The 12,411-nt window shown below is 40.2% G+C and overlaps 1 protein-coding gene across 2 annotated transcripts in view; it reads right to left on the bottom strand.

The window, feature by feature from the left end:
* GPC6 (glypican 6) overlaps positions 1–12,411 on the bottom strand; it is a 1,055,524-nt gene that overhangs the window by 105,908 nt on the left and 937,205 nt on the right. For both annotated transcript variants that reach the window (XM_036250295.1, XM_036250296.1), the window contains exon 5: positions 2,805–2,935. In XM_036250295.1, coding sequence (XP_036106188.1) covers positions 2,805–2,935 — 131 coding nt within the window. The remainder of the gene's footprint in view (positions 1–2,804; positions 2,936–12,411) is intronic.

Genomic DNA, 12,411 nt, shown 5'->3' with positions numbered 1-12,411 from the left:
CCTTAACTTTTCTGAGCCTTGGTTAGTTTATCTGGAAAGTAAGGGGGGGATCTACCCCATCGCAAGCATTGTTCTAGTCCATGGATAAACCATGTAAAGCCCAGCGCGGTCCCTGGCAGTGAGCACTCAACAGGTATGAGGCAGCAGTTACAGACACTGCTGCTTTTCTGAAAGGAACTCTGGGAGAGACTTCTCTCCGCAACTGCTGTAATAAGGCGAATGATTTTCCAAGGAGAAGTTGTCAATAACATCCCGGAGTAAAAACTCTTTTTCATTTGTAAGGTTTACACCTCTCAGGATGTCTGGCCCGCAATCAGAAAATAGTTTCTGGTCTCACGCGAAGCTCACCTATTAGAAGGTAACAAAGTCTCTGCTTATGCAAATCTGGTGGAAGTCTGGAAATCTAGAACTTCAAATGTGAACAGATTATTTATCAACAGGGACAGAGGGTTCCTTTGAAAAAGGAAAAATTCAACCATCCAGTTCTTAGCAGGAATGTAGATTTTAGACTTTCGCACACATATAATTTTATGGATGTGGCTTCTACAGAAGACAGAACTACATCGTTCCGAATTCTGTTTTCTTGAAGAAATAAGACCTCTTTCAGAGCATACCCATCCCATCAGCAAATCCTGTGGGTGTTTCCTGGTAAATGTGGCCAAATTCCAGACACCCTGTACCTCTCCACTATAACAAAGGCTGGTGTGGTCCTCCCTCCAGACCCTGTTCCAGATTAGACCCTGCCTCCTGTCACACCCCTCTTTCCTGCAGAGCTGTCTCCTCTCTCTCAGTTCTTTAACTCACTCCATCCCCTTTCTCTGTGTCAAGACTACTTGATACACTTTTAAAAATGTTTCTAGCTCATTTGACTTTTTTGTACTATTTTATGACCCTACACACTGTATCCTCTCACGCGAGGATCCTGTGTTATACTCTTACGGGTCCTGTGTTATTTTTACTCTTGGTTTCGACTATTCTTACAAATAAATGCATCCCTAACCAAATAGAACCAGAGGCATGGATACATGGAACAGACTGACAGCTGTCCGAGGGGAGGAGGGAGAGGGGGACTGGATGGAAAAAGGAGGAGAGATTAGTCAAAGGGCATACATGCATAGCCCGTGGACGCAGACGACAGTGTGGTGATGGTCAGAGGGACGGAGGAAAGAGGTAGGTGGAAGTGGGTAAAGGGAGGGAAAATGGGGGACATCCGCAATAGTGTCAATAATAAAAATAAAGTACAGTTCTATGAACAGCTATACTATTCAAATATAGTTGGATGAATTCCATAAAACTATCTCATCCCTGTTCTGGTAACAGAGTCTATCTACCCTCTTAGAGAATTTTTAACAGTGTAACCTGACTTGAACATGTGTCCGCACACGATAATGGAAACCTCCACTTCTAAGAAGTGTGGGGGCTCTCAGTCAGACAGTTTTGTCCACGGGTTTTCATGCCCTTTCTCTAGAGCCGTTGTGAACATCAGACACCTCAGCGCCTGGTTACTCGAGCACTGCCGGGACGTCTGGCCTCTTACAGCAACATTCATTGGTTTCCAGGCAATAGATTTGGGAGGAATAGATAGCTGCTATTTTTCCCGCCTCAGGAAAGAAAGAAAATAGCTTTTCATGGAAACACCAAAGGTGAGGGCAATTTGGAGCATCCTCCTTTACACAGGGTATCCCAAGCTCATTAAAATCCAGAACAAGGCCAGTGAAACTCTCAGCCCATCCATCTCCCAGGCCAGGTTCCTTCCTAGACTCATTCCACTAGTTCACCCTGAAAAGCCCAAACCAAGTTTGATTCATACTCGGCCAAGAGACCTAATTGGATTCCATGGCCCTCGTTCTGCTCTCCCCACCCCTTCCCATCCCCTCCTCCTCGGTTACATTTGAAATCATTTTCACAAAAGATTTTAAAACCACAGGAGACTAAGCACAACTCCTTGCCCCTGACATACATTTGTGTGAATGACTTTCCCTTAAAATGCAATCAGTCAGTCAGTCACCAGGTTTAAAAGACTGGTATCGATTTGGTTAGTGTTTCAGGACAAGGGGACTGGTAAAAAGGACAGAAGGGCATTATGCAGTCATCAATGTGGGTGATGAAGGAAAAGGCTGGGGACCCACTGCAAACTCCTCAATTTTGCTTAAGGTAGGTCCTGTTTATCTTCAAGTGGGTGGGGACAAATAAAAATCGTGCACCTGGTATTTGTGTTCTGCAGCTGCAGACCCAAAAGCTCTGTCTCCTATGATTTATGAAAATGCACTACTTTTTTTTCTTTTCCTGTGTGCTTGACTTCAGACAAAGGAGCATTTTTCCCTGAAGATACATTAATGAAGGTTACACCATAGTCTTAAAAAAGGAAGTCAGATGGAATGTTTAATTATTTACAATTGAACATACAGAACCTTTGCCTGGTTTGCACAGCTGAAGATATAATTAGAAGTTCCTCGAGAGAGAACAGGGTAAGAGTGTGCACAAATTTCAAACATTAAAAAAAAAAAAAAATTCCCCCCAAATTGCTCACAAATGTGAGGGATTAGTCAATATACTTGAGTCTCTCTGAAACTTTTTAGCAGCCAATAATTTCTTCATGATTGAGTAGTTGCGAACTAAAAGATTGCTTCCTTTCTCAATGCCATTTTGTTAGACAGTTTTAATGAAGTAGCAAATTTGTAGCTTGACAGGAAAAGCTCACTGACAATGTATTAGAATTTATAATCCCAGCCGACATATCTAGTTACTTCATTTTTAGATGATTGCACTTTCCTTATTAGTAGACACATGACTAATGCACATACCTTTGCAGACACCTGCATGCTGTTTTCTTGCATGTTCATAATGGCCTCAGAGATCTTGACATCTATAGGATCCATGACCGACTCAATGTTGAAGGGTCCTTCCAGTCGCTCCGCCACCAAGAGCATTGCATCTGTTAAAATACAGGAGCAGGATTTACTTGAGAACAAAGAGCTCCAGGTTCTGAACCTGTGTTTAAACATTCCCAACACAACTGGTTAAAAAATATGCATTCATTTATATTTTTATTTGCTTTTATATGGTCTAAAATGGAATGAATGACTAAATCTTAAAGAAGTGTTTTATTTCATTTGAAGATTGAAAATTATTTTACATATATAGGAGCAGGTCTGAAAATGAGACTATAAGTTCAAGTTAAGAGAGTAAGAAAATAAACAAAAATGAAAATAAGTAAATAAAAAAAGAGAGCGAGAGAATTGAATATGTATGTAACTATACAACATAAAACAAACAAACAACAAAACCCAACCTAACCAACAAGAAAACAATATCAGGTCAGGGATCCACTGCGTTTCAAAGGTGGAGTCTAACCTCTTCTGGAGTTGGGGGAAAACTGAGAATATTGGAGAAATGCTAATTTGTGAATTTGTATGCACAAAAGTCAAGACTCAACTCAAACATATCTATGTGTGTGAAGCATTTCTGAATTTCCTGAGCACAGATCCGTCTCCACTTTGTTTGGTCACTCTACCTAGCATGCCCTTCTGTGTTAGCACTTTGACACCCTTGGGGGTAGGGAAACTTATCTTACTTAGTTTTGTATATTCAAGGCTTATTATAGTTCCTATCACACCGTCAATTCTTGAAAAATGTCTATGACATTATAGTGAACTGAAGTGTTGCTTGGGAAGCTTTAGTTTTCTGGAGGAGATGGTAATAGTGATTTGGAGGCAAAGCTATGCATTAGGAGTTGGTAGCCCTGGGCTCCTGTCCTTGCTGTCACTAATGAGTTAAATGGCTATGGGACAAATCTCGGACCTAATGGGCCACAGACTATAGAAGTGTATAAAAGGGACTGGTGTTGAGGAGTGTCTCAGCATCTACTGTGAGAGGCATATGTCCAGTCTTCTGCCCCTGAAAGTAGCCCACTTTCGTTCTCAGTATCCAGGGCATAGTCTGGTGACTTATCTCCACCAGGACCATCAGATAGAACGTCTTGTGATGGTGAACTTGAAATGTAGTGAGTGTGACTGAAGAATTAAATTGTTAATAAGTTAGATTGCTTTTAATTAATTTAAATACAATCATAAATATCCACTTGAGACTATGCCTACCACAGTAGACAGCACAGCTGGACTTTTCACACAGACCCAACAGAGCGTGAGCTCTTCGATCAGCAAGGCTCCTGGGGACCAATCTTAAACGCTTCCCTGTGTTAAAAACTTGAAAACTATAGAAAAGCAAAACGAAAGAGAGAAGTATACTCAAAAACCCCCCTTTCTAGAATAAACAGTTTGGTATATGCCCTGTGTTTTTTCCTACCCTCTGTGCAGGAATATTTTAAGCACGCAACTAGAAATATATCATATAATCTGCTTTTTATTTTATTTTAAAAGTTTTATTGATTTTGTTTTTGAGGGGGAGAGAAAGAGAGAAGTGAGAGAGAAACATTGATCGGTTGCCTCCTGCTCCTCTCCAACTGGGGATCAAACCCGCCACCCGGCTCCGTGCCTTGCCCGGAATCAAACCTGTCGCCTTTTGGTGACCCAACCAACCGAGCCAAATCGGCCAGGGCCATCATCTACTTTTTAAATGTAGTATATTCTTAATGTAAAACACTATTTATAGTAGCTATTTCATAGTATTAGTATAAGGAAAGCAAATTTTATTTTCATTACATATCCAACCATGCTCAACTAATGTCCAACATCAAAACATTTCCAGGGTTATAAGTAGTTATGAGTGAGGCACATGAGAAATCTTTTTATAAAAATTTTATTTTATTTTTTCCGAGAAACCTTTTACGATACATCATTTTTTCATAAGAAAGATGCAGTACTCTCTGGAAAGCACAGTCACATTCTCAAAGAGCACCAGGCTCTGTGAACAACACCGGCTTTCGCGGGGTCCCCTGGCTCTCAGCCGCACCCCTAATGAGTTCTTGCTCCTCCTTGTGGAATGAGCGACAGGAAACAGCACTTGGAGAATCAGGGAGGCCCCTTACCCTGACCCCATCCCCAGCACTCTGTCCCATGTTATTCTCATGGATGCACATGACGTGAAAAACTATGAACAAGGACTCATTAAGAAGCCCTGATACTTTCTGACTTTTTTCCTTAGATAATGCAGAGCGAGCTTTGCAGGTCACAGCAGGACCTCACAACAAAAGAGCAGTATATTCGGATCTTTCTGGCCTAATTATCTGGTGATGGAACAGAGGATGCATGTTGTTTGGTTGTAGTATTTTAATACTAAATATGTTTTCTCCTTCAAGGTAGCTCACTTTTACCTGAGAGCTGGTGTACTTCTTTTATGTCTTATACCTACTCTGTGTGTTTGTCAAAAATAATCCCTTTTCCTGTTTGACTTTCCAACAGGCTTTTTGATGAAGATTAATTATGACAAATGAGCAAGTTTCTCTAGACAGGTGTATCCTGCTAAAGGGATCAAGAAATCCTTGTACATGAAAAAGAAATGGCTCCATGAAGTTACTAAAAAATGCAATTAAAGGAACTAGTAAGTATGAAATACTTAACTGTGTGTTTTACGTAAGTATTTGCATAGATCGTTATATGCACGGGTCTATCATAGTATATCTATCAGACATGACTGGGTTGACTTGAGATAATAATGTTGGCTCTACCGGAAGTCTAACAGCAGCTGTGCTCTGGGCAAAAAGGACACATTTTGGGGTTGGATCATAAGGGCTTAGCATAGTGTCACAATTTGAAATTATGAGGTCTAAAACATCTCTGAGAAGGTTCTCTTAATTGATTAAATTAAAAACACTCCCTTTCTCCAGACATTCCCTTTAATAAATAAGGCAAGAAGCTATTTGATTCTTATCACGAAGTGGGGAAGTTTCTCTTCAGTGATTTCAATCTTTTGTTTCCTGCTCCTCCTCCAGTGTTTGCCTTTAGGTTCCTGGATCTGCAAACTCATCTCCACTTTTGTCTTTTTAATCTTCCCTCGAGAACATTTTTGCATTTATCTTGAGATAGAGCGAGAAGGAGAGAGGGAGGAAGAGAGAGAGAGAGACATCAATGTGAGAGAGACACATTGAGTGGTTGCCACCCACACGACCCCAACCAGGGTCGGGGACAAACTGCAACCAAAGTACGTGCTCTTAGCAGGAACCGAACCCAGGACTCTCTGGTCCGCGGGCCGACGCTCTAACCGCTGAGCCAAACTGGCCAGGGCTCACCTCTGTTTTGACCCTGGCCAGGAGAAGAGCGCGCAGGGTGACCCTTTCCCAAGCAGCTGCCTGCGCACCTTGGGAAAAGGCAATCCTATTGGTGATTCTAGGTACTAAACATGTAGCCCAAAGTCCACACTCACTCAAACTGCTTGCCTCTCTAGTTCCATTAAAAAATTTTTCTTCTATTCATTTGCTTTGTTATACAAAGTAATTTATAATGATAAAATTTTGATGTAGGTGTATATTTATTTATTTTTCTTTTCATTTTGACCACCAGTCAGAATATGTTACTTTAAGCTGATTTTTAAGTCTGGCTTAGACTAATACTAATTTTAAATACACATATATGTATACATAGCTATTATATATGTATACATATACATATATAAAATACATATATACATATTTTGCTTAATAAATTTTACTTAATAAAGTATATACATATTTACTTTAAAATATGTATATACTTTATATAAAATTAAATTCCTCTTTGAAAACTCAAAAGTCAACAGAGACTGGCTGAAATACCTCAGGATCATTAAGAGTGGTCATTAGCACATCGTTAACAATATTGTACAGTGCACTTCAAGTTCTGTTAAGAGGGTAGATTTCATGTTATGTGGCTTTTTTTTTAAACCACAACTAAATAAAAAGAATAGTAATGATTATTGTGCTGATCAACCATGGACATGGAGAAAAGGGACCTGCTGGTGGGAATATAAAGAGATGCAGCCACTATGAAAAACAGTACAATGTTTCCTCAAAAAATTAAAATTTGAACTACCATATGCTTTAGTAATTATACTTCTGGAAAATGAAATCACTATCTCAAAAGGATATCAGAACCCCCATGTTCATTGTAGCATTATTTAAAGTACCCAAGACATGGAAACAACATTTAGTGTCCATTGAGAGATGACTGGATAAAGATGTGGTGCATATGCCTACACAATGGAATATTATTCAGCCATGAAAAAGAAGGAAATCCTGCCATTTGTGACAACATGAATGAATTTCAAGGGCATTATGCTAAGTAAGATAAGTCAGACAGAGAAAAAAAATGCAGTCTGATTTCACTCATATGTGGAATCTCTGTACCGCAGGCCGACTCTCCAACCGCTGAGCCAAACCGGCCAGGGCCATATGTGGAATCTAAAAAGAAACTGAACTCATAAATACAGAGAACAGATTGGTGGTTGTCAGAAGCAGAAAGTATGGAGTAGGAGAAATGGGTGAGAGGGGTCAAAAGGTACAAACATCCAGTTATAAGTATTGGGATGTAATGTCTAGCATGGTGACTACAGTCAACAATACTTTATTGTATATTTGAAAATTGCTAAGAGAGTAGATCTTAAAAGTTCTCATCTCAAGAAAAATGTTAACTATGTGTGGTGATAGATGTTAACTAGATTTACTATGGGTATCATTTTGTAATATATATAAAACATTATGTTGTACACTTTAAACTAATACAATGTTATATGTCAATTATATTTTTTAAAAAAAGAGGCTGAAAATACACATCTCCTTATGATATAATGATCCCTTTCTCCAGTTCTCATTTTTGTTCTAAATATGCATGACAGGATACCCCAGGACCACAAAAGGAAAAGTAGCTTTTCAGTAAACTTCTCCACTATTTTGCATTTCCGCTATAAAGGGTCATGCTTATCTCCTGCCATTAGGAGTCTAGTTTAGACATGTTACCAGGTGAGAAACTGACAGTGGAAGGTCAGAGCCATCCAGACCTGGGACTAGCAAAAGGCCTGGAGTGAATGGTGGCATCCCTGGGTCCTAGACCCCGGTTGGCAAGAGGGTCTGTGAGGCCCACAGAGCAGCCATGTGTGTTTCTGCTTGACTGGTTGACTGATTTGCTGCCTTCCTGCTGGGCAAGGTTGTCACTAGTCAAGCTCTCCAGGTCCCAGGAGAAACGTCCCTCTTCTTTGGGGTTGAGTCAAGCCATGCTCATCTCTCTTCCCAAAGTAAAGGAAACACATAATACTTTTATGATACCAAGGCAGTAGTTGGTAAGTTTCTCTGAAACCAATTAAGTCACAACGTGGCCATTACTTATTTCAGTGGTTACCATCTTGTGATATCTTAATTATTTCTGTGCCATTTATATTTTGAAATATTTGGAACATTATTTTTGACTGTGTTCTTGGAGCTATTATCTATTGCCAATTAAATCAGGGCTGTTGTAGGATGTCAGCTAATGTTCATCAGATTTTTTCTGCACAAATCTCCTGTGTCATCCAAGTTTTGTTTCTCTTTTTAAACAACAACAAAAAAAGACTTTTGTCTAACTCAAGCAGTATGTGTATCTTCTGTTTCTCAAAGGAGAATAACATTTAGATAATTAGAAATAACTGGTATCTCAGTTGAGGTTCTGATGCACACAGAGCTACTATGACTGTGTTAGCACAGAGAGCAGATATAGCAGCTCAACCACAAGGTGCCATGCGAAGTGAGGAGCCAGGATGCAGGTAAAGCTGCACCTCTGGGCCAAGGTGTTCCACTCATGTAAGCAAGGACTTTCTGATTAAGAGTGAGGGAACTGATTCTGGTTAGATGGAGTCAGGTGCCTGGGTTTCAGTTTAGGTCCTACCATTGAATGGTTGAGAGATAATGTGTATCACTTAATTCACAGAGTACCATTTTTTTCATCTGTGAAATGGGGATTATGACAATTTCTCTTGAATAGTGGTGGTTTGAGGAATCAAATGAGGTCCTGCCTGTGAAGTTGTTAACACATAACTAGCTCTTAATAAAGGTTAACTATCCTAAGGTACTTCCATTGGGCAGTGGAAGGGAGAAGGAAAGGAAATGACTTGCAAGACATTTTGGAAGTACTGACAGCAAGAGACGTGAAGCCCAAAGGAGTAAAAGGTGCAGAGATGACTGTAAGGTGCACAGCTGATGCTATTTAGTATGTTTAATTCATGTTTGGATTATAGCTGCTTTGCTCATTACCAAGAGATACAAAATTGCACTATTTTCCTACGTTGTGCCCCTTTGCCAATTAAAGATGACTACAAAGTCTTTGACTTGCTTGCCATTAAGAAGTGGGGTTTATGTCCAGTCCCTTAAATCCGGGTGGGCTCTGTGACCACTGTGACTAATAGCATGCAGTGGAAGTGACACTGCCAGGTACAGATGGAATGTTTGTGTGTCCCCCCCCCCAAAAAAAAAATCCATCATGTTGAAACATAATCCCCAGTGCGATGATATTAAAAGTTGGGTCTCTGGGAGTGATTAGGTCATGAGGGTGGAGCTCTCATGAATAATATTAGTGGCCTTATGAAAGGGGTCCCAGAGAGCTTCCTGATGCCTTCTGCCATGTGAGGCTACAACGAGAAGACTATGAACTAAGAAGCAGGTTCTCACCAGACACTGAATCTGTTGATGCCTTAATCTAGGACCCCCGGCTTCCAGAGCGATGGGAAATAAATGTTTACTTGTTTAAGCCAGCTAGTCTATGGCATTTGTTGTAGCAGTTCCAATGGACCAACACATCTGCCAAGGTGACAGACATATGGGTGAGCTGTCTACAGCTTTTCAGCCCAGCCCATCTGCCAGCTGGTTGCCATCTGGTGATCCTGGTCAACACCATGTGGTGAGGAAGAATCATTCAGCTGAGCCGTGCCCAAATTCCTGATCCGCAGTCCTGTGATTTTTAATAACACGCTTGTTATTTTAAGCTGCTAAATTTGGGTATAATTTCTTTTGTAGCAGCCAAATGACAATATTTATAAAATACTCACTACTCTTTGTTTGACAGGACTCAAATATTCAGAATTCTAGTCAGTTACTATTTGACCAATGTACCATTTATGATGTAATCCCTGTTTACAAACACTGTTTGTAAACAGAAAATAGAACTGCACCCTAAAGGGGACATACAAAAAGAGGGTGCTCTAAGTCCATGGAGCATTATGCTGCACTGAATGCACACTAGCTATTCTCACATGAGGAGTATATTCCCCCCAGGACGTAAGCATGAGAGAGATACAGAACCAGTTTGGAAGAGAAGCAAAGATTCTGATTTTTGTCTAAGTCTTTGACTTTATGACGAGAAAAGGCTCTGGCATCGGGCGCTAGACACCACCCCTGATGTCCGGCAGGCTCTGGCGTGGAAACGACTTTGCTGCAGGGACTTCTAATGTCTCTACTCTGCTAGGATATCATTATTAAGTATGATTCATAGGATCAAACATATGTTTTCAATTTACCTCTTGAAAAAAGGAGATGTACAATTAGTCATGATTTTGCTGAATGACGATTTTAACCTAGAAGACAATAATTTTCAAAATGTTCCAGGGAGGCAAGAAGAGAAAGCCTTTTTTTCTTTTTTTTAAAGGAGATGTTATTAAGCTTTTCCTAAGTAATGATAGAGTAGAAATAACCTTACAAACTCAGTGGAGAAGGGGTTGGGGGCACGGGTGAGAGTGATCAAAAACTATACACTTCCAGTTATGAGTAGGATCTGGGGTCTAACGTACACAATACAACTATAGTTAATACTGTATCACATACTTGAAAGTTGTAGAGAAAGTTGATCTTAAAGGTTTACACACACACACACACACACACACACACGGTAACTATGTGAGGTGATGGAGGTGATAACTAATTTGATGTGATAAACATTTTGCAATATATAAATGCATCAAATCAACACGTACACCTTTGACTTACACAATGTTATATGTCAATCAGATCTCAATAAAGCTGAAATAAAGAGAAAACTTCATTGAAATAAGCTGAACTTAACCGAATAACTATATGTAATGTGCCGAAGTGCATCACCATGTCACCGTGAACCAGCGGTGGTGGGGCATGCGCAGCAGTCCATGGTTGCCACATCCAGGGTGTTTAGAAACTTTCCGAAGTGACAAATTGTAGACATTATGCAGTTTTCTTTCTTTGAGGGAAATTTGAATTAAGATAATAACATGCCATTTCAAAGGTCTCATGAAATCTAAAGTTGTTCTAATAATCTGATCGTTGAAAAATGAAATTTTTAAGCACAATATACTTTCTTGTTTTATCAGAATGCCAGAGCCCCCGACTTGTTTGTCTTTTAGAAGCAATGCTCACCCTCTCTTACACCTGCAGTACTATTGTTTCAACCGATCCAGGATATTTTCCCTACTCAGACGCAGACAAAAGAATTTTTTAAAAGATGAAGCAATTTTACAAGCACCCTGGTACATTCATTCATTGGCATCCAGTTATTCATTAAAAGAAAAGAAAAAAAACCAAACACAATCCTGCTTCAGCGTTTATATATAGGCTCATTTATGCCCATGGCATGGATGTGATTAGAAGGCTCTGCTTTCTCCTGTGGCTGGCAGGAGTCGGGCACACAGAGTACACATGTCCTTTGCTTCCACCCAAATTGATTAATTAAAATGCTCGTGAGATCTCGGACAGGAACATGTCTCAGGAGAGGCCCGGAGAGAGAGCGAGCGCTCCCCCATAGCAGGCCTGACCTGAATAATCGGAAAAGAAAACATGAACTTACCTAGTCAGAAGATCTATGCCCTTTTATACAGCTCACTTTTTCAAAAGGTTTGTTTTAGATTTTAAAGGCAATTTGATAGCGAAGACATTTTTATTTGTAGAATTCTGATTCATAAAACTAACAGAGAGTATTTGTTCTCCTGGGACTACACTGATCTGTCTCTCAACTGCTGGCTTTGCTGCTCTGTGATCTCTTCTGCGACATGGCCAGCACAGCTGTCTTTTAAACTGCAAGTCGCTGCCTTGCCCTAAATGTTGCCTTTGCCTTTAGGATAAAGTCTGAACCTCATAGCCTGGCATAAGAAAGACCCTCCATAAGCTGGTCCCGGTCTATCTTAGTGGCCTTGCCTACTACCATCCCTGGTGCCCCCACCTCCTACACAGAGACTTTTCCCTTGTAGCTCCATCTTAAATCTTTAAATGACATTGAAGCTTGTGGGTTCCATTCCGGGTCAGGGCACATATGTGAAGCAACCAATGAATGCATAAAAAAGTAGAACAACAAATCAATGTTTCTCTCTCCCCACCCCCACACTTTCAAATCAATAAATAAAAATAAAAATAAAAGATTCATAATAAGACTCCACCCCTTGCTTTTATAGATTTATTTCTCACAACTCAACATGCCCCCCCACCCCATGGTTTCCTGCAGTTACAAATAATGCCACGGTGAGTGTCCTTGCAATTAATTCATTTAACACAGG

The sequence above is a fragment of the Molossus molossus genome, unplaced genomic scaffold, assembly GCF_014108415.1.
Source record: "Molossus molossus isolate mMolMol1 unplaced genomic scaffold, mMolMol1.p scaffold_m16_p_9, whole genome shotgun sequence".
NCBI classification, from domain to species: domain Eukaryota; kingdom Metazoa; phylum Chordata; class Mammalia; order Chiroptera; family Molossidae; genus Molossus; species Molossus molossus.
The sequence above is the reverse complement of the archived record's forward strand: the minus strand, read 5'-3'. Positions and strand labels throughout refer to the sequence as shown.